The sequence below is a fragment of the Amphibalanus amphitrite genome, unplaced genomic scaffold (assembly GCF_019059575.1).
Source record: "Amphibalanus amphitrite isolate SeventyFive unplaced genomic scaffold, NRLGWU_Aamphi_draft 000929F_arrow, whole genome shotgun sequence".
Lineage (NCBI taxonomy): Eukaryota > Metazoa > Arthropoda > Thecostraca > Balanomorpha > Balanidae > Amphibalanus > Amphibalanus amphitrite.
The window spans coordinates 126903-152656 of record NW_024882423.1 but is presented as its reverse complement, the minus strand read 5'-3'; the positions used below and the strand labels follow the sequence as shown (position 1 = coordinate 152656).

Here is a 25754-nt window from a genome sequence, read left to right as displayed (position 1 = left end):
TAAGTTTTATTGCGGGCATATCAACAGTTGTAAGCAAACGTGAAAAAATCGTGTCTTTTGGCAGGGTTGTCATCAGTCATATCTATCGCGTGCAATATTGTGGTGCCATTTAAGTGTGCAAGAAGTAAGAACATTGTACAAAACCAAAACTATTTTCTTACGGTATGGTACTGAGAAGGTGAGTAGTGTTTACTTACTGTATTTTAGGTATCTTTGAGTAAGCTTATTGATATCGTTTTTTGTTTCGCTGCTTCTGTGTTCGGTTTGGCCCCTGTGAGTAGTGGCTGTTTTAGTTCGATAATTATTTATCTACATCATTTGCATGATTATATGTTGACGTTATTTTTATGTTTGTACCTCACTGTTGCTATATGGTCATCTCCACTTAAGTTATCCAGGCTGTGATAATTGCATGTAAAAGGTTTTTTTGTCAATTTTCATATCCAATTGTGATGTTATTTTTACTGGGTAAAACTTACTAAGCTGAAAGCTGAATACTACGTAAGAATTCGATAAAATTAGGGGATCACTGATGTAAGCGTCCACTCGGGTCAATCGATTTACAACTGTGGAGTGTCTTTGTAGTTTCAGTTTGTTGAAGCCTCTTGCCGTTCAATGAAACTAAAAGTTAATGAAAATAGATATTTTTGACGAAGTTCCATTGGCTGACAGCTGTGATGTAGGTATTGTTAGTAATATTTGTGTTTTGAACACGTTAATGCTTCTTTACTATGTATACCTGAGAATAGTTTTCATAGCTCGTACGATAAACGAAATAGGTATACATTTTAAAGTATTTTAGGCATGTTTAAGATTGATAAACTACGCACACGAATTATGCTTCTGGCTTGTCGCATATGTTACCTGTGTTGATTATAAATAACTTGTCGTTCTTTTTAACTTCGGTAGATGCTGGGTAATACTTAGGATTTGGTAGGTAGGCTAGTAGGTAGGCTGAAAGGAGTATGCTGGAGAGTGGAGATAGGCTGATAGGCTGGTAGGCTGAAAGATAGACTGGTAGGAAGGCTAGTAGGTAGGCAGGTATATAGGTAAAGGTTTGGGTATGTATAGATAGGTAGGTAGGTTGGCACTTGGCAGGGAGATAGGGACACTACTGCATGGGTAGGTATAGGTATAGATATTGTAAGTGGTTTGTAATGTAATTAGGCACTACACTGAAAAAATATTTGCTTACTTCCGTGTTATCCTGCCAGCAAATCTCACTAACCCAAAGCGTGCTCAATGACGACATCTCACTAACCGATGTCGTGTCAATGTCAATTCAAACACGCCTTGGGTTAGCGAAATTTGCGCCAGGATAATAAGTTAGTAGGTACCAAAATATGTTTTTACGGTGTAGACAGGTAGGTAGGCCATGATGCTGATGTCATGGGTTCTGGAAAGTCTTCAGCCACCGGAAAGAGACCAATAATTGCTGAATCAGGACACTGTTGAATACCTATGTCATGCTTGCTCATAATACCTATCAGTATGCTTGAATTGCACTCTGCCGGCCACATGACGACTCTCCAGGGCGATGTCCGCCGTATCCCTCCGGCTCCACGTGCCGGACATCGGGCAACAGGGTGACATCAGGCTGGCCGTGCTCTCATGACACCTGACGTAAGGCGTTTATTGTAAGCGTAGACTGCAATATTTGCTAACAGAATATTTTTCTGTTCGAATACCTAGATAATTTGTAGCTACCTTTGTGGGGTGTCGCTTAGTCAACAACCACTCAGTGAAACGACGTCACCGTGTTATTTCGTATTAATCGGATATTATAAGCAGCCTGATGTCATCTTGGCTAAGAGAGGGATAAGGAGCTGGATTGTCAGAGGTAAGCGTGTTCGGTAGGTACTCTTGTCACTTTCTACCTTATGGTATCACAGAGCTGCATTGCTGGTTTTGTTGCATTTTTCTTTTCTCGATAAATTTGGAGACAAGCTCATAAGATGTCACTACTTGTTTTAGGGATGTGTCTCCCAGCCAGTCATCCCAAATGGGGCCCACGTGGCCACTGGCCACGTGAGCTAGAAGTGGGGAATCTGGGCGAATGTGGGCTGGGCTATACGTGTGACGGTGTGAGGGGGCTTAGGCCGGTCCTGTAGGCCCTTCGTTACCTCTCCTCCGGATATCTACGTTACTCTACATAAATTCAGATTCAGATTCAGATTTTATTCAACACATAGTAAATGACAAGTGGTACGCGCTCTCCTACAGGAGCTCACCCCGTAGCCGGGTGCAGGGAGTGCTGGGGGGGGGGGGGGGGTCGGATTTGGACGGACTCAGCCCAGGCGACTCTCCAGGATGTCTGCCGAGACCAACGTCTCCCCCTAATTCCTATCATCCTTCCGGCTCTGAAATGGTCTTGCCAGACCGAAAAGGCCTAACCCAACAAAACAAAACAAATAAGACATAAGCTATTGTAGATGTAATTTAAAAAGCGAAGCGGACCAATAAAAAATTCGGTAGACAACTCTGCTGACGATTCTTAATCCTCATTACGCATTACCGCCGGCAACTGCCGTATACCTATATTATTTACATATATGCACATTGCACTATGCACTTATACATAGACGACTGTGTGGATTTAGCCCCCAATTACGTCACAGCCGCTTATTAGGTTGTGGCTAGTAAATTGTCGTTAATACCGTTTGACATGCGTTTGACGCTGAGGCATTCTACTGGTCTCAGTTTCGGTACAAAGCTCGCATCCTTGATTTCGGTAGAGCGTGTTTTGTGTGTGCACGTTGCGCGAGTGGGCCGGTGTCTATATAGTGGAAAATGGACTCTGAATTAGAAATAGATGGAAAGGCGCTTTCATCACTGCGCGTGATTGATTTAAAGGATGAATTGGACAAAAGAAATTTGTCGAAATCTGGAACGAAGAAAGAGCTACTGGAGCGTTTGCGCTCGGTAAGTTGTGAACTCTAGACGAACGTGGCGCAGCGTCCTCTGATTATTTGTTTTCGCTGTTTATTTTCTTCTTACATTTCATTTATTGATTTTAAGTGCAGCAGTGGAAGAAAATTAACAGCGTTTTCCCACTTCTTTGCATTCCCTTGTATTGGTAGGTATGAATCTGTGCCATGAATCTCCTTCGACAATTGACCAATTGTAGGTGGAATCTGAAAACAGGGCTCCGCAGGGCATATTTTGGGTATTTAGCATGCGGATAATCAGGGATAATTTCTGGGATCACCTGGGATCATTCGTTTTTTTTAGGCCAATGACATGCCCAATGGACATGACAATGAGGAAAAGTCATTAGGGAGCAAAAGCAGTCTAACAATGTGACTAATTACATCAATGGTCCCTGCAATACCAAATACTTACTGGTGATCCTGAATAATTATCCCTGATCCGGATGTAGAATGCACGTTAAGTCATATGACTGCAAATAAATTCTCCCCCTTTGCTGCCTTCAACACACTTAGTAAGCTTATGTGATTTGTACAAGCAAATTTCAAGAGCATTGATCAAATCGCCTCAGGTGCCCTGTTTTTCAGATTCCACCCAATTGAAGACATAAGCCAAGCTACAAAGCCATTTCTTGTCACATGTAATTGTGTGGAGGCAGACCAGCCTAGGGTGACAAGCTTATTTTTTGTATTTTTATAGTAAATCAAGGGTGATGTGCTGAGAAAAACTGCAAAAAAGGAATAGCTGTGACTGATGCTTAACCCGTCTCTTTTCACTTACACCACGGCCTGTCTCATGCATTGTTTGTACTATCCTGCACTGTCTTAGTATCTTGCATTGCTTCTGTACTGTGTGTAACCCGGGTGCAGAATACCCACTGTGGGAATGCTCCCCAGTCCCCAATATATGAACTTTAACTAGAACCTGCTCACTGTTTGACAGTCATCTCTTGCAAGTTGTATATAATTTTGTGGACAATGCTTTACTTGCATTGAAGCAGTTGTTCAGCATAGAAGGTACAGCCCACTGCTTAAAGGAAATAGTTCACTTTCCTGAAATTAGTATTTTGCTATGGATTTATGTTTTTTTTATGCTCAAAATGATCAGAAACTAAAACAAAACGTTTTTGTAAAAAGGATTATTTTCTATATTTTAGTATAAGAAGAACTATATTCTATATAAAATAATGTTTGACGCGGAAGCTTATTACGCGTTGACCAATCATATTGCGTAGGACAAACCCATCGGCTGTAAGCAGCATTCTGATTGGCTGACGATGACGTGACTGCATTCCTCAGCAAGGCACGCATTCCTCTGCAAGGCACTCTTTTCGGAACGAAAAATGGAATATCTTCGTCTAGGGTGATCGTTGGGCCGTAAAAGCTTCTCATTTGTGCTAGTCTCAGCGCAAGCAACAAAACTGCTATTTCAGTTCCAAACCCCATGTTAAAAGTGAACTATTTCCTTTAAGTAATGTGCGGCATTACCAATCTCAACGATTCCAGGACAAATCTTCGTATGGCATTTCTTCGTCGCGCAATTCTTCGTCCGCATTTCTTCGTCCGCAAATCTTCGTCGGCGCATTTATTCGTGTCGCATATCTTCGTCTCGCATTTCTTCGTAAGCGCAAATATTCGTAGCGCATTTTTTCGTATCCGCATTACTTCGTACGCGCATTTCTTCGTCAAGCATTTTTTCGTCCACGCAAATCTTCGTCTGCGCATATCTTCGTCCGCAAATCTTCGTCCCCGCAAATCTTCGTCCGCAAATCTTCGTCTGCATTTTTTCGTCCACGCATTTCTTCGTCTACGCAAATCTTCGTCCGCATTTCTTCGTCCACGCAAATCTTCGTCCCGGCAAATATTCGTCCGCAAATCTTCGTCCGCAAAACTTCGTCCGCAAATCTTCGTCCGCAAATCTTCGTCCGCATTTTTCGTCCACGCATTTCTTCGTCCACGCAAATCTTCGTCCGCAAATCTTTGTCTGCGCATATTTTCGTCCGCAAACCTTTGTCTCCGCTATCTTCGTCTCCGCAAACATTCGTCCACAAATGTGGTTCAATAAAACCATGAAGAAATATAAGACCATCAAGTGATTGACGAATTTAATGCATGGAATGGATGATCGAAACTTTTGAAGTCAGGTAGATGAGGTCTGTCAGGTGAAGCTATTGTATTTGGGAGCCGAGAATTGAAACATTCCATATCATTTGTGTTCCGGACATTCTTTTTTCGCGGTCGATGAATGACAATATAATCTCTTGTACCCTCGCCGGCATAGGCGGCGGAACGGGGAGGGCACCGGGGCACCGTTCTCCTCTTTAATTTTGGCCTTTTAACGTGCTTAGCCCTATGGGCGTTGCATGGAAAGAATGGGACTAAAGGTCGGCAGTGCCGTGCCCCCCCCCCCTAATTGAAGGTGTTCCGCCGCTACTGCTCGCCGGACCTATTTGTTTTCTACATACACGCCGGCCGAGGGGGGGGCGGGTACGACCCCCCCCCCCATCGCCGTTTCGCCACTGGTGGAGCTAGCGCGTCGCGGAAAAAAAACGAGCGTGTGCGCCGTTACGAGACGCAGAGATTAATACCCGATTTTAAGGCCTAGGTCAGGGGTCGGCTTACGGCCCGAGGGCCGGATCCGGCCAGGAGGGTGACGGTTGGATCCGGCCCGCGACCATCTGACGTCCGGCCCGCGGCTGGTATCATCGACTTACATTGTGTTCCGGCCCGCGGTTCCTTCAGAAATCGACTCCGATATAAAAGTGACTTAAATGTGCTTTGGCACAATAGTTCTTCCTTCGCACACTTCATGAGTTTATAAACACCATTTGCGGGTGTTTTTGTCTAATTCTACTTCTAGACAAAACTTGCGCGGGCCGGACGTCACATGGTCGCGGGCCGGATCCAACCGTCACCCTCCTGGCCGGATCCGGCCCGCGGGCTGTAAGCCGACCCCTGACCTAGAAGGCCTTAAAATCGGGTATTTACCTCTGCGTCTCGTAACGGCGCACACGCTCGTTTTTTTCCGCGACGCGCTAGCTCCACCAGTGGCGAAACGGCGATGGGGGGGGGGTCGTACCCGCCCCCCCCCCTCGGCCGGCGTGTATGTAGAAAACAAATAGGTCCGGCGAGCAATAGCGGCGGAACACCTTCAATTAGGGGGGGGGGGCACGGCACTGCCGACTTTTAGTCCCATTCAATTTCCATGCAACGCCCATAGGGCTACTGTTAAAAGGCCAAAATTAAAGAGGGGAACGGTGCCCCGGTGCCCTCCCCGTTCCGCCGCCTATGCCGGCGAGGGTACAAGAGATTATATTGTCATTCATCGACCGCGAAAAAAGAATGTCCGGGACACAAATGATATGGAATGTTTCAATTCTCGGCTCCCAAATACAATAGCTTCACCTGACAGACCTCATCTACCTGACTTCAAAAGTTTCGATCATCCATTCCATGCATTAAATTCGTCAATCACTTGATGGTCTTATATTTCTTCATGGTTTTATTGAACCACATTTGTGGACGAATGTTTGCGGAGACGAAGATAGCGGAGACAAAGGTTTGCGGACGAAAATATGCGCAGACAAAGATTTGCGGACGAAGATTTGCGTGGACGAAGAAATGCGTGGACGAAAAATGCGGACGAAGATTTGCGGACGAAGATTTGCAGACGAAGTTTTGCGGACGAAGTTTTGCGGACGAAGATTTGCCGAGACGAAGATTTGCGTGGACGAAGAAATGCGGACGAAGATTTGCGTAGACGAAGAAATGCGTGGACGAAAAAATGCAGACGAAGATTTGCGGACGAAGATTTGCGGGGACGAAGATTTGCGGACGAAGATATGCGCAGACGAAGATTTGCGTGGACGAAGAAATGCGGACGAAGATTTGCGTAGACGAAGAAATGCGTGGACGAAAAAATGCTTGACGAAGAAATGCGCGTACGAAGAAATGCGGATACGAAAAAATGCGCTACGAATATTTGCGCTTACGAAGAAATGCGAGACGAAGTTATGCGACACGAATAAATGCGCCGACGAAGATTTGCGGACGAAGAAATGCGGACGAGGAATTGCGCGACGAAGAATTGCCATACGAAGATTTGTCCGGTTACGATCTCAACGGATGGCTTTGACCAACGATTTTTGAATGCGGACTGATTGAAAAGAAGAAGTCAATAGATAAAGTTGTAGCTGCAAGGGTGAAGATACATGTAAGCTACATTTAAAGTCTTGTTGCAGTCTGGCTAATCGTTCCTAGGCTTCAGAAGCAGAACATACCCATGACTGAAACCACACATTACTTCTGCTGTGGACTGTACCTTGACTTACTGAGTTCCGCATGGACCTATAGGCTTTGTACCATTTCCTCTCAATCAGCTGCCTTCACCACACCACACCACTGGGAGTGTGCATTGCAGTGGTCTAGCCCTTGCTATGTCATATGTGTATTTCAAGCCCTTAGACCATGTCTTCTTTTTGCAGTATGTCCACCTCGAAAAAGAGCGAGAACGGAATGCCAGCAGTGAAGATGACCAGGCCCCAAACATCAGTGTAAGTATAGAGGTAATTCAAAAGCTTCATGCTTCCAATCAACTGCTGTCAATCTTCTATGCTTTATGCCACACAAATTGTCTGCTTTGTGTACCTTTTGTGTTCATGCAGCCTGTTGCAAGTGATGCTTGAGACATTTCATATGTCACACCATAAATAAATAAATAAAATGCCTTTGGGCCACAAACCAGCAAGTGCAATAGTAAATGCTGTTTCAGTGTGTCTGAGACCCCCAACTGATTGCTAGCCACCATTCCATTTCAATCCTAGTTCTATAACATTGAGTGCAATCGGCTCAGCCATGGAGATGTAGAAGCTGCCCCTGGGCCCTGAACATGCACGTGTACAGAAGTACCACAGCCTCAATAATGACATATAAATACTAGGGTGGCACTTAAAAATCAATTTTTGATTTTTAATGCGTGCGGGTGGTTTTCCGGTTCCATTCCCGTAAAAAATAAGGGAGGCAAATTTTTATGGGAAAATATTGATGTTTAGAGGTCGCGAATCAAGGTAAAAATTGAGATTTTGGTAGCATATTTCAATATCATTAAAATCGCTTCTGAGTTTCCTATTACGCTATAATCGGATGATAATAAGGCATTTCTTAGTCATTTTCATATTGTTTATTGATATTCCATGCAGCTTCGGCCACGCCAGAACGCTGGTATATGTACTCCACTACTCCAGTTCCTCCTCTTTAGTAGATTATTGGCGCCTCATTGGAGGGAGGGGTATCATGGGCAACGGGCACCCAGATCACTTTGTGTGTAGCCTGGTTAGCAATTGCAGCCGATCTTCGGGTGTCAGGTTAGCGTTTTCTGTGATCTTTTCAACGACATGGAGGAAGAACTGGCGCTAATCTTTGTCTTCCATGAGTGCCAGTCCTACATCAGCGCCATACCGCGCCTGGTGAAGTCATTCACCACCCGCAGCTCCCGGACTACACGAGCTGCGGTTTGGTAGCCGCTGTCCTCCCAGTGGCCTTGGTCATTGATGATGAGCCCCGCGTCCAGGTCGTGTATCCTTGAGAGCTTTTTGAACGATGGTGTGAGGAAGCTCGCCAACGTCTCGGTCGCGAGAGCGGCGTTCATAGTGTCCACTAAGGACTTACGGGGCGGGTCCCCTCTCTTACAAGTCTATTGCCCGCACCATGTCTTGATTGAGCCCGAGGGTCGGGGTCTAAAAGCTCCAGAGTCACCAGCCGATCACTCAATTACTACAGGTGACGGCCGAAGACCGGGACTGTCGCCTTCGACAGCTCCTTGTCGGGGTAGGTGCAGAACGAGTTCACGAAGGTCAGGTCCAGAGCCGGCGCAGTGGCAGTAGAGTCCCAGACCAGGCGGCGGCGGCGGCGGCGAACTTGCAGGCAACGAACAGCGCACAGCGTCTGATGACCTGGGCCTCGGCCGCCGTCAGCCGGAGCCGCTCCCTGAAGAGGAAGGCATCCACGGTACGGATGGTCTTTGCCATCCACCTAACTCAGTGGAGTACTCTGAGGCGGAGAAACGGATGCCGTGCTTGGAACTCCACCGAGAGCAGTTACGCAGAGCTCCAGAAGTTTTCGGTAGTCTTCCCGGAGCTAGGCATAGTCCAGCGATGGAAGCGATGGAAGCTTACCAGCAGCTTGTCCGACTCCGGAACGTCGTCGACGGCGAACGCCACCGGTGTGATCCTGTCAATGAAGCATGAACTCCCATCCGCCTTTGAACCTCTTAAATAGCCGGATGTAGAGGCCGCTCGAGATTCTACGGCAGGTGGAGAAGGCCTTCTCTAGGACCAGCTCTTACACGTGGTGCCGGCAGGCCAGCTGGAGGACGGGCCGATCCAGCTTCTGCTCGATAAGGGCAAGGCCCTAAATGATAAGGGCTAAAGTACCGTTCACCAGCATGCTGTTCGCCGTCGTGGCGTCGAAGCAAAAGGCCGCAGTTACGCTTCTCCAGTTCCTAGCCTCCCAGCGCTGTGAGCATGGCCTCCTGTGCTTGGATGGAGGGGAGTTTGGGAACGGCGAGGAGCTTGGCCACCCTAATCCCCCCCCCCCCCCCATCACCAGGACCTAGAATCGGTCGACGCTCCTTCTCTCGCGGTTCAGGATTCGCGGTTCAGCCGGAGTCGTATCAGAAGTTCCGTGCCGCAGTTGACAACAGGCTCACGTGTTCTTCACACATTACGGTTGGGCAGTTTGGCCCGGTCGAGGCCAGTTCACTGTTGGGGACGTCCGCTCGCCCGCATGCGCTTGGGAGTGTGAGTCGACGTTTCTCTCTCATGGTCGCCATCGTCAAAGACGTTCCCTCCGTGTGCGCGCCGCAACGGCCGGGTAAGTCTGTTGCTGGCACTGGCACTATGTAGAGTCGGAAGAAGCGCCCACGGAAGAACATCCCGAAAACACAATAAACCAGCGCAGCTCAATGCCCACTCTCGCCTCTGCTTTCCCCCGCCGGCGATAGGCTGGCTCCAACTTCTTCACATTCTCTTTGACAGAAAAGGAGCATGTCTCAAGAACCGATAGAACTGTGGGGCTCGTCCTCCCTTTGGAACAGGAGAGACCGTTCACTCCTCACACTCATAAGAGGATATGACCTCCACTGTGAGAGAGAAGGCACCGGTCGCAGGCCAAAAACAGGCCTGACATGGGTAAAACAGCCCAGATCAGACCTGTCTTGGCGTGACCTGGACTGGCTACGATCGACCGGAAGTGATGGGATAAGCAATTGTTATACAAATAAAGGTCAAAATACGTCGAATATGACGCTTAATGACCACATATGTCATTCCAAATAGGTTTAAAGTAGTTTCCAAAAAGTTGATTTTTTTCCCCAAAACTGCCAACTTTGACCTCAATTCGCGACCCCTAAATATCAATATTTTTCAAAATTATTTTGCACACATTATTTTTTACGGGAATGGAACCAGAAAACTACCCGCACGCCTAAAAATCGGATAACATAAAATTCACCCTATTGCTAAGTGCCACCCTAATAAATACATTGCCCAGGATGTTCAGCGCTCGCCCAAAGATAAAATTTCAGGCTAGTCCACATAGTTATGGGGAGTTGCCTGTTCTAAACATATTGTTTCTGACAGCCCTGCTGCCACGTAAACACAAAAGTTGCTGACCTCAAGATTTACTGGATGGGGTGATGCAGCAGACATATTTTGATTGGTCAAGGCTATGATAAGCATCTGAGGACCAGGATGGATCAGGCTGCTGGTTTCTCACAATAACAGTGCTCTCCACTTCAACCACTGATGAATTCCATCGGTAATCTAGGGGCATTGGCTGAGGATTGAGGAACTTGCACAGCAAAGGGCTTCAAGCCAACCTGATGATAATAGACCTTTGCTTGGCCAGTCGCGGGTAAGGGCAATACCAGCAGCTATTAACTACACCTGAAACACATCAGCGCAGGTCATTATTGCAGCAGCAACAGCTTGCTAGCATCAGCAGTACCAACTTTAGGGCATTCCTAGCTTGTCACGCTCCCTGGTGATCCATCAACCCAATCTAACATTGTTTAAGTGTCCGACCAGCCGCGCTAGGTCGACTTACAGCGGGTGGATAGCGGTAAGCGGGCCCCGACGTTCGCGGAGAAGCTCTCAGCCGCTCATAGCCTGGCCGGCTCCATCCCGTCTTCTATCCGCTCGATCCACGATTGACTGAACACGAGCCCAGCTGCCTTCGCTGCATAGCTGGTGTGGCTCGCACACTGCTTTTTCAAATGAAAGTGTTGCTGTAATTAGACTCGGGAGAGTTTGACAAGAAAAAAAAGAAGAAAAAAACAGGTGTGCCAGTTTACTTTTCAGCTGTTTTCATCTAACGACGCTCATGTCCACTGTTGTAAGCGTGTGTAGTGGAAACAATTATGATAAGATATTGTGTAAGTGAACAATGAATGTTCCTCAAGTACGCCCCAACAAATCTGCATGGCTCGCAGGCGGCCGTTCCTTTCGCTTACCTCGGCATGACTCTGCGCACAGATGAGGAGCGAGGGCGCGCTGGCTGGCAACGACTTCATCAAGCAGTACCTGGAGAAGCAGCAGGCGCAGCTCATCCAACAGCGTGAGGCCAGACGCAAGGTGGAAGGTGGGCCTAGCCGGCTTCTCTAACCAGCACCCGCCGTTACCGGCCCGCGAAAACATTCGTGCACAGAAACTGGGAAACAGCCGCGGGCTGAGTGTGCGGCTGTTTTCTAAAATTGTACATGTTTGTGCTAAAAAAAATGCATGCGGTGCTTGGTTTGTCTATAACGTGCGGTGCGGGTGTATTTGTTGCCGTGGGTTCAAGTTTTCCAACTTTTGTTTCATGGTAGCTTGAGGGTTGGGTTTTAAGACGTGTCATCTCGTTCAAAAATAGTATCGTCTTGTGCTTGTTGTTCTCATCGCATGCTCATCAAATCATCTTGGGTATGCGATTCATCGGTTATAGGACCTTAAGAATATCGTACGTTGGTTGAATATGCTTGCATGGACTCCTTGCTTATAACCTCTTCCAAATCGGCTTAAAAGTTGTACAATTTATTTCTAACTGCTGTTGAAGCTAATTGTACTTATGATTAATCCTGGCGAAATGTTTGTGTAGTCAGTTTACAGTGCCCCCACTGTACGGCTGTGAGTAGGGCCGGCTGTATGTTCCGTCCGGCCGGCTGTATGTTCCGTCCGGCCGGCTGTATGCGGGTGGTGGCTCGCCGAGCTGTGACCGCGCTGGTCGTGTCTCGCAGGTGAGCAGTCTCAGTCGGAGAGCGCCGACAGTCAGGGAGAGGAGGAGCAGGAGTCGACCCCGGCCGCCAAAGGTAGGGATGCGGGCACTCGCTCCGGCTACTGCGCCGGAGATAGCTGGGTGGTGGTGGTTGTCAGATCGTGGACTCAGTGATATTGTCGCCGTCTGTCCTTAGCTGGATGGACGCTGTATTCCATAAGGTTGGATGACGCCACCTGACTAGCAATGTTCATGTCTGTTCGCTATTCATCTTGTTTACGATTGTCACTTTGTTATCATTTTCACGCATTAATATTAGCATGGCGCTTTAACCTATAAGTTTTGTATCGTTATCTTATTCATTTTCTTTCATTTCAGGAGATTCAGCCGAGTCTCGCGAACAATCGTTCAAGAAACCGGAATCGGAGGAAAAGGTACGTCTTTACATTTTTTTTTACTTTATTTGCAGAACAATTGTGAGCTTAGTCGCGAATCGTCAACCTGTTTATCTTTCGTACCCTGCGTGGGCCGAGTTATGTCTCCTTATTTGACGCGGCTCTCTTTGCAGGCGCCTCCGTCTCCGGCGCCGAGCCGCCGCTCGCGGCGCCACACGGCCTCAGTGGACTCTGCCGACGGTGAGGAGACGCCGGAGCGGCGCCGCAGTCGGCGCTCGGGCGGCCGCGTCTCGGTCAGCCAGCAGAGTGGCGATAGCGACACTGAGGCGCCGCCCGCTGAGACGGACGGGATCGGGGAGGGACCCCAGGCGGTGACCGACGGAGACAAGACGGCCGGGGGTGAGGAGGAACAGACGGAGAAAGAAATGAAAGAAACCCGAAAAGAAGCTGAACCAAAGAAGGATGAGGGTAAAACCAAAGAGACTGAGGAAGAGAAGGAGTCTGATAAACAAGACGACACTGAGGCTGAGCGGAAAGGAAAGGGCAAAGAGGAGAAAAATGAAACTGAGGTTAAGGAACCGGAGCTGAAAGAAGTGGAAGAGGCTGATAAACGAGAGAAGAAAGCCAAGGACGTGTCTGAAAAGAAAAAGGAGAGTGACCGCCACCGCGAAGAAGACAAAGAAGCCAGAAGAGAGCGTAAGGAAGAGGAACGAAGACAAAGAAAAAGAGAGGAAGAAAAGAAAGAGGCCGAAAGGAAAGAAAGAAAAGAAATGGAACGAAAGAGGGACGAAGAAAAGGAGGCTCAGAGGAAGGAAAGGAAAGAGGCCGAACGAAGGGAGAGGAAGGAAGCTGAGCGGAAGAAGGAAAGCGAAAAAGAATCTGATAGGAAAGCCAAGAAGGAAGAGAGGAAAGAGCACGAGCGGAAGGAGCGTAAAGAGGCGGAGCGGAGGAAGGACGAAGAGAAGAGGGAACGAAAAGAGGCTGAGAGAAAGAAGGCGGACGATAAGGAATCGGACAGGAAAGGACACCGCCGATCGAAGTCGATCGACGGTGATGATAAGCGTTCCGACAAGTCTGAAGTAAAGCACATAGAGAAAAGCTCGGACGACAGAACTGATTCCAAAAAGTCGTCTAGCAACGACAAACATGATGACAACGAACCTGCTGATTCCTCGGAGGCAAAGCGGGACAAGTCTCCCGCATCCAAGGAACCTCACTCTCCGGATCGCGATTCAAAGCGCGAATCAGGTGATCGTAAGAGGCGTGAATCAGGTGATCGTAAGAGGCGTGGATCAGGTGATCGTAAGGAGCGCGAAGCAGGTGATCGTAAAGAGCGTGATTCAAGCGAGCGTAAGAAGCGCGATTCAAGCGATCGTAAAGAGCGCAATGTGGACGAGCGTAAAGAGCACGAGCGGGAGAAAGGCGAGCGTAAGAAACACGATTCAGGCGAGCGTAAGAAGCACGATTCAGGCGAGCGTAAGAAGCACGATTCAGGCGAGCGTAACACGATTCAGAAACACGATTCAGGCGAGCGTAAGGACCGCGATTCAGCCGATCGTAAGGAGCGCGAACGTGATTCAGGCGATCGTAAAGAGCGTGAGCGAGAGGCGGGCGACAGCAAAGAACATGCGCGGGAGCCAGTGGATCATAAGAAGCGCGATTCAAGCGATCGTAAAGAGCGCGAGGTGGACGAGCGCAAGGAGCGTGAGCGCGAGAAGGGTGATCGTAAGAAGCACGACTCGGGCGATCGTAAGGAGCACGACTCGGGCGATCGTGAGAAACACGATTCCAGCGATCGTAAGAAGCACGACTCTGGCGATCGTAAGGAGCGCGACTCGGGCGATCGTAAGGAGCGCGAGCGGCACCGGTCGGGCTCGGGCGCGCCGTCCGATGGTCGTCGTTCCCGTCACGGCTCCTCCGAGCGGCGCGGGCGGCACGACTCCGTCGAGCGGCCTCCGTCAGCGGAGGAGATGGTTCTGGAGGACGGAGAGTGGAGGGAGGACGCCGCCTTCTGGAGCTCCGACGCGCCGGCTCAGGTGAGTTTTTACCGCGGCGGGGTGTGATGCCGGTACTATGAGCGGACTTAGAGCGGTTGGTCTATCAGACTTGTGATGTAGCAGAGTATTCATGACATGTTAATTTTGCAAACGTTTACTCTATGTAAATGAAAAGTTTCCAACGACCTTTCATATTTGCCTTATTCTAGCTGAAAATTTGTATTAGTGCTTCTTCCAGAGCAGTTATACACTGGTGCAGTTGCTTGCCGACTTTCGATGACCGCGATTTCCGGCGTTTCCTTTCACAGAACGACGGCGAAGCTGTCACTAAAGCGGCCGCTTCTGAGGCTGACGGTGACAAAAAGAAGCCGGAACAAAGTGCAGATGATACTTCTAAGAAGGAATCTTCACGGGAACAAGAAGAAGCACAGCCTCTCAAGAAGGAAGAGAAGCGAAAACTCAAACTGAAACGGAACTCCAGCACCGGAGACAAAAAGTAAGTGGCGGGCGACACTCGTTCCTACAGTTGGGCGTGTTTCTTTCTCCCCTTCACGACACGTTAGCTTTGACTCGGTCATCTTATTCCACTAGGTACGTGTCACAAGTAGAAGATGATCTCCATTTTTCTACAAGTTTGAGGGTTATTTACTTGACTGATAAGTGACTAAATAGCGGTATGCTTTTCAAGACCATTTCAGCACCTGTCCCATTTACTCTTTTCACAGAGAGTCTGTCAGCAAGTCTGATGACACGGCACCAGTCTCGAGGCGCGAGGGGAGTCCAAGGAAGAGGAGTCGCCGTGACAGGTACGATTTTGTGGCTCAATCGCCATCGCGGATCGTACAAGGTAGCTGATATAGCCAATGCGTCTGATATTTTCGGAGTCGGTTGATAAACAACCTTTTCATGCCTAGCGTTTTAAAGCACAACTCTAATTATCCTTCTATTGCGCTTTGCTCGGGACAGTCCATTGGTACGCTCTGTGATGAGCACTGATTTGCCGACCGAGCCCCCGGCCGTGTGCGCCGCCACCTGCCGTCCGTCGCCGCTGACCTCCCTCTCTCTCCCGCCGCCAGGTCGGCCTCCAGCAGTGACTCGGAGCGCGGTCGGGGCAGGGAGCGGCGCCGCTCGCCCGTCCAGGCGCCCCCAGCCGCCGCTACGACCCCGGAGCCGGAGACTCGGCCGGAGCGGACGCCGGAGAAGCAGCCGGAGCCAGCCGAGACGGCGGCGCCCGCCGCGGGCCCGGCGCCCACCTTCCGCAGACTCGGTGAGTCGAGCGAGCCCGGACCGGGGCAGGACACTGAGCGGGACGGCAGAACACAACATTAGAAAGGTCCTGCATATTCACCTATGCAATGATCTTTTTATTTCGTTTCGTTCTGTCACGTTTATCTGCTTCCTTGTTGCATTTGGTTCACCTTCAGCGCGATACGATAACCTAGGTGGTAGTAGTGCAACAGCCTAAACAGTGTAACAGCGGCCCGAACTATCGGGATAGCCTTCGTCTTAGCCTAATAATTGCTACAACAAAGTGTAATTAATTATGGTACCGCTCCTCCTTCCTTAACGTTGCAAGAATGAACATAAGAGATATCCGAGACTGTCGCTTACAACTGTGCCTGTCGTGGCTCGTGATTGCACTGTCCGTGACTGACTGTGACACCTCTCTCGTGTCACCAGTCTCCCTGAAGCGGGACCGGCGGCGGCCCGAGGATGGCGAGGCTGCTCCCGGCGAGAAGCGGCGCCGGCGCTGGGCCGCGGCGCGACCGGACGGCGACAAAAAGCCAGTCAGCATATCGACAGATTCACTCAGGGTACGTGGCACAGGACGCCGGGCAAACAGGCGAAGTTGGGGCGTTTTGCTGAATTTAGCGTACCATGTGTCGAAGCCAGTTCGCGTTACCGTAGTTTTGGTGGAGCTGCATGCTTGATAATTGGTATTGTGCGTTGGCTGACTACTTTCCTTGGCTGATAGCCCATACGGGGAAGGGGTGGCACTGGCGGGCTTGCGGAGGTCTTACGGGTCTGTAAGAAGAGGCCGAGTGTTTGAAGGGGATGGCGAGTGGCTGCGCGGGCTGAGCGTCTGTGTGAGCTGTGTGCTGACCGTCTGTCTCGCGCCGTGTCACCAGGACCTGGTGCCGGATGTGCGGCCACTCTCGGAGGAGGCCGTCCGACTCGAGTCGGAGTCCGAGGAGGAGGGAGAGCGCCGAGACGACTCGCCCACCGGCAGTCGCTCGCCCTCTCCCGCCGCGGAGACCGCCGCCGCCGCGCCGGAGAACGGCCGGCCGCAGAGCCCGCAGGAGGAGGGTCCGGCGCCGCCGCCACTCATCAAACGAACAGTCACTCAGGTGAGCTGGCTGGTGAACGTAGAGAAGGGACGGACCGGCTAGCGCGGAAGGCACAAGGGACAGAGAAAATTGATGAAAAGGAGCGAAGACGTGCAGAACAGCTAGATGCGATCTTGTAATGAATGGTGAACATTTACATGCGATCTTGTAATCAATGGTGGTTTAGTCTGTGGGTCATTTAGCCTGTACAATATGTTCTGTATGTAGTCATGACATGAATTGATAACACGCTTGACAACTACAGGCTGGCATCCCTCCAGCTCGCTTCAGGCTGCTGGTCAGACCGCCATAGTGCGCTCGTGACTCTCCTAACCCTCCATCCTCTCCGCCCGGCAGGACGTACCCGGCGGCGCTGAGAGCGGTCCACAGCCGGGCCGGCGGCCGCCGCGCATCGAGCGACAGCCGTCCCCGGCACGGAACTCTGCCTCCAGCGTCATTCACATCCGTAACCTGGTGCGGCCGTTCACCGTGAACCAGCTGAAGGAGCTGCTGGCGCGCACGGGCAACATCACCGACTTCTGGATTGACAACATCAAGTCAAAGTGCTACTGCCAGGTGAGCTGTCTCGCAGGGTATTCAGTGGCTGGGTAGAGATCGTGGACTGCCGTAAGCTGACGGGATCAGAGTAGATTCAGAAAGTGTAGACATCATTGGCAGCTCGGAGGATAAGTGGCCGCATTTAGTTGATCAACAACAGTGAGCTGGTTCCCAGTTGTGCCAATCCTGTTTTTGGTAGGTAAGGAAGGTAGTTAATTGAAGCTTTGGACCTGAATGCTTTTATTTTTAATTCAACAAGAAGGCACTACCCATGATAACCAACCATGCCCCGTGTCACCCGTGAAGTGTCTGACGCCCCCCCCCCCCTCTCCGTCAACAGTACGAGACAGACGCCGAGGCGGTGGAGACTCGTACCGCTCTCCACGGCGTGCGCTGGCCGCCCTCCAACCCCAAGAAGCTCCTGGTCGACTTCTCAACGGCCGACGAGCTCGACTTCCACAAGGCGCTCACTGAACAGATCCCCAGGAAGACTGAGCCGCTCAAGGTGGACCCGTACTTCGCCACGCGCCAGCAGGAGGAGCTGCGTGCTGAGACCGTCAGAGAGAAACGGGTGGGTAAATCGGGGTGGGGTGGCACCGGGAGGCATCGGGGTGGGCCAAGTTGAATTGGAAGGTGGCTGGTCTTAGGGGGTGTGCTGGCTTCACTTGCAGTGTGTGCGTCAGTTTATCCAAATGTCAGTGTTTCTGTCTCTGAATTGCAGATCTCTGACAGCCGGTTCTTTTTCAGCGCGAATCGGTACGGGAGTGGGACAAGGTGAAAATAGGCGAGACCAGTCCCGGCGAGAAGGAGCGCGAGCGCGAGCGGCGCCGAAGAGAGCGCGAGGAGGAGACCGAGCGTCGGAAGCGGCGCAGCAGGAGCCCCGCCACGGCCGCCGACAAGGAGGAGCGCAAGGGTGAGTGAGCACCAGTAATTGACACGTCTTATAGAGATTAGAGATGCTGCGTGTTTGAACGGTATGACCGTTGGAAATGTGACATAAGTTTGTGCTCGGTGGTCGCAGCTGCACGATTTAGACTTCCCATCGTGTTATTATGGTCACTGGTCAAATCGCGTTTTGATCGTTGAATGTTGATGTGCTTGTGTTTCAACATGATCGACCGGCATCTACAGCTGCTGTCAACGCACGCTCTCGCCCTGCCACCATGGCACCGATTTGACCGAGCTGTTAATCTGCGTCCCGACAGAGAAACGGCAGAAGGAGGAGGCGCCAGCCAAACTGCTGGACGACCTGTTCCGAAAGACCAAGGCGACGCCGTGCATCTACTGGCTGCCGCTGACCGCCGAACAGATCGCCGAGAAGGAGCGGCAGCGCCGGCAGCGCATGGCCGAGCGCCAGAAGCGGCTGGAGGCCATCCAGGCGGCGTCGCGCCGCAGCCGCTCGCGGTCGCGGTCGGCCGATCGGGACCGGGACCGCCGCAGGAGATAGAGCGGCCGACCGCCAGCGCTCAGCGGACAACCGACGGCCGCCGTGCCGTGGAGACCACCCACCAGGGCCGCCGCCACGCACCGGCTTCGTCGGAGCACACCGTAATGCCCGCGATATCCCCCACCCCCCAGTTTGTTTTATCCATAGCGCGCAAGTGAGCGTGAGTCGAGTTTTTTCGTAGCGTCGTCAGACGTTCCCGATCACAGGTAAGTTGTAGGTGGTCGCTTTTGAATTGGGCGTGCGGCGAGAAGCCGTCGCCTTTTCCGAGTGCACTGGAGATCACGATTTCAGGTTTGAGTGCGAGAGTAGTCCACTGCCGGGGTTGGAGTGCTAGTCTGACTGGTCGGTCGGGTTGCCGCCGCGCCGAGGAGGTAAGCTGGTATGACGCTGTTCGTTTTCAGGTGCACATTGCTGGTCGTTCTGACGTCCGCTTCTCCGGCCAGTAGGTGCCGGGAGTGAGGGAGAGGCGTGCGCCAGACGTGTGTGACCGACGGGAATGTGCGAGCCGGGAGCCCGGGAGGCGAGAGGCCAGAGAGAGAGAACGAGAGGACTGAGGTGCGGCCGCGCACGGCCGGGCGATGGGACACGAATGTGTGTGGCTCGGCGGACGATCAGTGCCGACGTACAACCAGTGAGCACACCGCAGTGCGCCCAGAGACGGACGGACAGAGATGGCGCCGCGCCGGCGCCCGGTCTCTGGGCTCGTCATCGCACCGTTCGTCCGGCCCGCCACCGACCACCGCCGTCATCCGTCATCAGCAAGGGGCCGCGCGCGCCGGCCGCCGCCGCCACCGCGCGCGCCGGCGCGCCGCCGGTCACCGTTCATCCACCAGACACCTTCGTTCGTCAGTGGATACTGCTCTATTTACATGAAAATACACGTCATAGTTCCAACAGTGTTTATATACGCGGCGGTGATCACGGCGGCAGGAGCTTCATTCGATCGGGGCGCTGTGTCAGGCAGTTGACTGATCTGCCACACTGGAATACACGGGGTCTGACGGCTGGCTGGTGCGGTCGGCTTCGGACCAGACTCCACGGTCCTTCACCGGCTGCTGCACCAGCCAGGTGCTAAAACGGCTCCTGCGGGAGGGGAGGGAGGGCGCTGTCAGACAAACAATACACACTACACAGTACACGAGAAAACCATCGCAACTGAACGGACTGTCAATGCACTGTCATTGCGGTGATGACCGCGCGAACTACACACGGTTCGGAGCTCACAATATTTTTTTTTTACCATGGATACACTATCGATTAGAAGTGCAGCTCTCGAACTAGGCTAGCATGTTCAAACTACAGAGTATGGCGTCCGCAGTTTCGTAACGGTGCAGTTATTCTCAAACAGAGGCAATCACCGAAAGTACCCCGCTTTGCGACCGACCTTTTCTTCACAATAGGTACATCTGATTGCACTATGTTCGAGCGCCTTCGGCGAGATGACAGTTACTCACTTTATCAATTCTTCTTGTATTTGTCGGTGAACTCTCGAACTTTGTCCATTATTTCTGATGGATCATCGACCCGCGGGATCTGAGGAAAAAAAGTAATACAGATCTGTCAGACACAATATTAAACGCACAGACGATCTGTCGATAAGGTCGCAGTCAGTTGGTGACGCACGGAAGCACTGTTGCTAAGGTGGAAAAAGTTAGTGAGGTATTTTAGCGCATTGATCGTAAGAAGTTAGGCATAGCGGTCCCATCCACGAACCGTTTCGACAAAAATTCACTCTTCGACCGTCTACATTTTAGGTCGATAAGACACGCATAACACATGAGAATGTGAAGCTAATCCGCTACAATCTTATCATTGACCTCGGCCGATAGGCGGTAGACAGTTCCGGCGGCCGGCCGCAGAGGCGATAACTGACTGGGGCTGCTGAATCGGCGTACCGAACTCGGTCCAATGACTGAGGTAACATCTCAACTGTATTGACTCCCGCTAGGCGTGGCGCACACGGTACTTACATTGTAATTTTGGCAAGCGTAGATGCCAGCGTAAACGCCGGCTCCAAAAGTTAGCTGAAAAGAGAGAGTACGGTTAGTTACACAGTCGATAGCAAGGCATGGTTTCGGCGGATACCGTCGGTATCAACTGATCAATAAGGTTCACACTTTGTGCACACTGAGGTCGTAATGGGGGGGGGGGGGTTGCGTTAGTTCATCGGGCGTGTCCAACTATTCGACCCCAATGGCGGGCTCTGGATTTGGGTAATTAGGACTTGGGCACATGAGTAGTAGCAGAGCAGGGATTGTGGTGATCTCACTTCACGCCATTAGAGGAGCGCGCCTCCCCGGAAGCACGCCTCCCTCCCTCTCCCGCTGCTGCTGAGACGGGTCACCGCCAGCCGGTCGGTATTACGGGGTGATTAGGCAGGGACGGCTGCCAAGCCCAGCACCGGCTCCCGGTAGCGTAACGCTCGCCGAGAATGGGGCCATTTGCAACCCGGTTCGCTTTTACTCCCGCTGAAGCTAGTCATTTTCCTATCCGTAACGGCCCGAAGGCGGATGGGGTGACTGCATACCCTAAAGGTGTTCGATCCGTAGATGTGAGCAGTGAGAGAAAAGAAAGAAAAATGTCTGCCGACTGTTGCAGACGAGAAAATGCTAGGAGTGGCCTTGTCAGGCAAAAAAAAAAGGTTCTGAGACTTCAGTGACGATGCGTTCGTCTGAATCCACAAAATAATGCTACCGAAAAAAAAGTCAAACGGCCTGGAAAATGGGCTGCAGTTTCTTACTTCACTAGTCCATTAGAAAAAAAGGAGAAGGTAATCAATGGTCGAGACATTGCGTCTGTTCTTGGCGTGTCTTCCAATAGTTGAGTTTATCGGACTTAAAATCTCACAAATAAGCGGTGGTCGGGGAGAAGGATTCATACAATGCTGAGTGCCAACATAGCCCATTCAGACGACGAGACGAGAGGGAAAGTGCGACGACAACACAACAGAGGAAAAGTGTGTGCTTACTGCGCCACCTACTAATAAATGGGCGGCAATGAAGCCGACCATCACCAGGTCGTAGAGCAGCACCAGCACCATCCTGCACCACTCTGAGTGTCCCGCCCGTCACCAGAGGTCACCGGGCGACGGCCGGGTCACCGGTCACACGCGGGTCATGACCCGTGGCTAGTGGTTCGATCGGTCAGTCACTGTCTGTCCCGCCTCTTCTTCCACTCTCTCCGCGGCACTACTACTAGCGCAGAGCGCGTGTCCGAGCCCGTGACTTCCTGCCCGTCTGCCGGCGCCGACGCTGCCGCGCGCTGACCCAAATAGCCCGCGGCACTGCCGCCAGAAATACCGGGGTCGGAATGCCGCGGGAGGGGGGCGGGGGGGGGGGGGCGCACAACTCACACTGACAGCGAGGCATGGTCCGGAGGAGCGGACCGGGCGGGAAAAGGGACAGCGTGGTAGGATTGCGGAGTCAAACTAGGCAACATCAGCATCAGCTAGCAGCCCCCCCCCCCCAGACGACAGCTGCCCCAGAGGACTTTATAGGATTATACTCTGTTACGATCTTTACGCCTCAGACTGTACCAAGCTGAAATAGTGAACATCGGCCTATAATATTTACGTTTTTTTACCATTGCTGGGAGTGGGACAATACCTAACCATCTTTTTGTGTGTAAGGATTTCAATCCTTCTGATTTACGATTATCAATATCCATGCAATCGCCGATATCCATAGCCGTAGGTAAAGGCAACATGCCATAATGATCATCACGTTATCTAGTATCTCCTGCAAATAAAAGCAATACAATTATGGATGTAAGTTTATACCCCTTCCCTGTCTAGTAGAGTTGCAAAGTTTCCCCCAAAGGCTGCTACCGGCACCGCCCCGCCCCACAAATTTTTTTTGGGGATACCGGCATGCTACCACGCCCAAAGCAAAAACACCACCAAATTACCGGCATACTAAAAAACCTGCATTGTTGATTCCAGTTTACCCCTACAAGAGATGCCACATTTTCCTCTTAGTGTCCAAAGTTTGAATCATATGCTAATAATTTTTTTTTTGTGCAAAACCAAAAATACCGGCATGCTACCGGCAAGACATGCCAGATACCACAAAAAAACCTGCGGTAGTGAAAAATTACCGGCATGCCGGTAATGCGGTAGGGAAACTTTGCAACTCTACTGTCTAGCCCCATCCCCCTTGGCTGCAGAGCCCAAGCGGACGTGATTTTCTCAAACCAGGAGATAATTGCTAACAAAAGTTGGTTGTCATGGTAAGATCAGCCTAGTTTGCCATAAAGGAAAAGTTAATTTCATGTGCCAGGACAAGGAGATACTTACAATAAACTTGATCATCTCTAAATCAGCAGTATTCAGCAAACTGCTGCCTTTGTAAGTATCTGAAATAAACAGGAAAGGGTTAGGTACATATATCCGACTGAAGTTTAATGAAATCAATTATCAGTCATGTCAGTGTGCAGGATAAAGCATACCACTCCCAGCACTCATTATAATGCTTCTGTGTATGCATATTGCATAGCACAAGTGCAGAGCTCAATACTGCCTGCTGGCTCAATTAGCACATGCAGGTCTGTCATCATGTGTCAGACACAGCCTTTGCTGCAGCACAATTAAATCATTGGTCTGCCAGCTCTAATTATTGTTTCATTACATTCCAATTAATTCATTTGAAAGTCCAAAATGAGCCCAACGTGACTTGCGCATGGGCAGGCCACCCTTCTTGTAAATCATTAGGGGAGAGTGGGGCAAAGCGGCCACCCTAACACTTCTCACGATGCCAACGCTTGATTTTTAAACTTGGAAAGATTCTTTCTATACAAATGTGATCCCTATTAAGTTGCCTTTCATTTCAACTGCGTTTTATTTCCAAAGGCGTTCACATATAAAAGATATCGACAAAACTTTAAACCTATGCATATTTTGGCCACTTTGCCCCATACCCTGGGGCAAAGCGGCCACCGGCGTCTTCTCAAGTCCCGATATGAGAAACAACATAGTTGCCTCATGTACGACTAGGGTATTTGATGGTGACAAGGTTTAAGCGAGGATGGATGTTTACGTTATTATCTTCCACCTGTAGGTAAACAAAGAAAGGATTTTCATGAAAAAAAACATTTAATTGCATTATTTGGTAACTCATGCAACTGAAAAGTGGCCAAGATGAATGCATGACGACACATTTGAATATTAATAATGTTTTTTATCCAGATGGAAACAACTTATGGCCAATAGGGGGGTGGCCACTTTGCCCCAGCCACTTTGCCCCGCGCATACGGTCCGAGACAAAAATATTCCAGCTTAGCTTTTAGTGGGGTAAAAAACATTAAAATTGGTAGAATGCATGTAGTATAATTGGAAACCATAAATTGGAACTGACGCCAGCTACGAAGGGCTAAAACGATGGGTGGCCACGATGGGTGGCCGCTTTGCCCCGGGTGGCCGCTTTGCCCCACTCTCCCCTACTCCAGAATTGTTAAAGAACGGTTCAGCTGTAATTGTTTTTCATTTAATCATTAGCTTAAAATAACACTTCAATTTGAACAGCTCAACAAATAAAATAGCTTAATAGGTAACTATTGAATGAATTAAAATCAGCTAAATTTAGATATCTACACATCAATTTCCCCATAGATAAATAAATAAAATAACTATATAACAAATAACTAACAATATTCAATTATCAATGTCACAATGATTCTATAGTGCCTAACAATTACCAGTGTCCGGTTCAGCAATGACAAGTTCATTGCTGGCTGCTGCTTTCACTTTATCTTACAGGGAATATGCCACTTTTATGAAATGTTTTTCACTACATGCTTGAAATGACCAAAAAAGAAAATAATTATGAACATTTACAAAGCATTGTAATGCTCTTAAATGAAATAGGAAGAACTACTTTCCATCTTTGGTATAGGCTATACAGTGTTGGCAGCAGAAGCTGATGTGTTGACCAACCATATTACATAGTTCAATCAAACCAGCAGCATGCTGATTGTCTGATCATTGGCCTCTGCGGTCTGCCACAGGTGGCTACATTCTTGGCATGCTTCAGTAAGGGAATGCATTCCTTCATAAGGGCATGATTTCAGAACTAAAATCAGTAAAGGTAACTTTGGCTAGGGTGATCATTGGGCTGTAAACGCTAGGTACTGATTTGTTCTTGTCTCACCTTAGGCTACAAAACTGATAGTTCAATTAAAAAACCCATGTGAAGTGGTATGTTTCCTTGAAAACCAGGGTAAATTTTCCTCTCAGCTTTCAAGGTCACGTGATATAGCATTAGATGGTGAACGAAACATTAATTCTTCAAAACACACATAGTTGGCGGCTGGCGCACATTTTTTACATTTCACTTTTGTTGATATTTCATGTCAACATTTACCACCTAGGTACCTACCTACCTGAACTGTTAAAATAATGTTTTGCTAATTTATCTTGGTAACGAAAATAGCCATGGTGATGGTCCTGCTACTCCAGCCCAGCAGTCAGCAGTTCATATTTACATACATTCACACTCAGTCATCCCCTATCACTACACCAACACATACCACAGTTTTTCCCAAACAAATAGGTACGAAACCTGATGTGCCCCTCCGGCAGTATCAGACCCCGGGGCCCGGTTACTAAGGCCTTCTCCCGCGTTTTTTTTTTTGCGCGTTTTCCTCGGAATTATGGGTCTGTTGTCAAGGCGAGGCCGTGCTCGCGAAAATCATTGCGCTGTGACTAGTGTTCAGGGGATTCGAAGTATCACCGATAGATAGAATCTCAACATTAGGCTGCTATGAAATTACCATGGCAACTAGATCAAAAGCAAAAATCATAACAGCTTGTTTGTCACATCTGCGCCAGATATGTAGACAATAAAAGGAGGCTTGCAGCT

The 25754-nt window shown here is 49.9% G+C and overlaps 1 protein-coding gene and 1 long non-coding RNA gene across 8 annotated transcripts; one reads left to right on the top strand and one right to left on the bottom strand.

The window, feature by feature from the left end:
• The first annotated feature begins 2704 nt into the window (after window positions 1–2704).
• LOC122368172 (apoptotic chromatin condensation inducer in the nucleus-like) lies at window positions 2705–19796 on the top strand. Of its 6 annotated transcripts, none has more exons than XM_043341870.1 (16): window positions 2720–2922; window positions 7412–7492; window positions 11459–11564; window positions 12199–12270; window positions 12555–12610; window positions 12745–14065; window positions 14099–14607; window positions 14877–15064; window positions 15294–15374; window positions 15645–15835; window positions 16249–16382; window positions 16698–16916; window positions 17253–17471; window positions 17794–18024; window positions 18201–18366; window positions 18659–19796. In XM_043341870.1, the coding sequence occupies exons 1-16, from the start codon at window positions 2791–2793 to the stop codon at window positions 18898–18900; spliced, it is 3948 nt and encodes a 1315-aa protein (XP_043197805.1). In that variant the 5' UTR covers window positions 2720–2790; the 3' UTR covers window positions 18901–19796. The 6 variants fall into 6 exon arrangements, with proteins under 6 accessions (XP_043197802.1, XP_043197806.1, XP_043197805.1 ...); XM_043341869.1 differs by having other exon boundaries at window positions 12745–14072; window positions 14106–14607; XM_043341867.1 differs by having other exon boundaries at window positions 2705–2922; window positions 7412–7480; window positions 12745–14607.
• On the bottom strand, window positions 19743–25300 carry LOC122368174. 2 transcript variants are annotated; one of them, XR_006254195.1, is made up of 5 exons: window positions 25276–25300; window positions 23195–23253; window positions 20871–20924; window positions 20355–20433; window positions 19743–19983 (listed from the first exon to the last, which is right to left on the bottom strand). It is a non-coding gene; the product is annotated as an uncharacterized LOC122368174 (long non-coding RNA). The 2 variants fall into 2 exon arrangements; XR_006254194.1 differs by lacking the exon at window positions 25276–25300 and adding an exon at window positions 24592–24793.
• Between the last annotated feature and the right edge of the window lie 454 nt (window positions 25301–25754).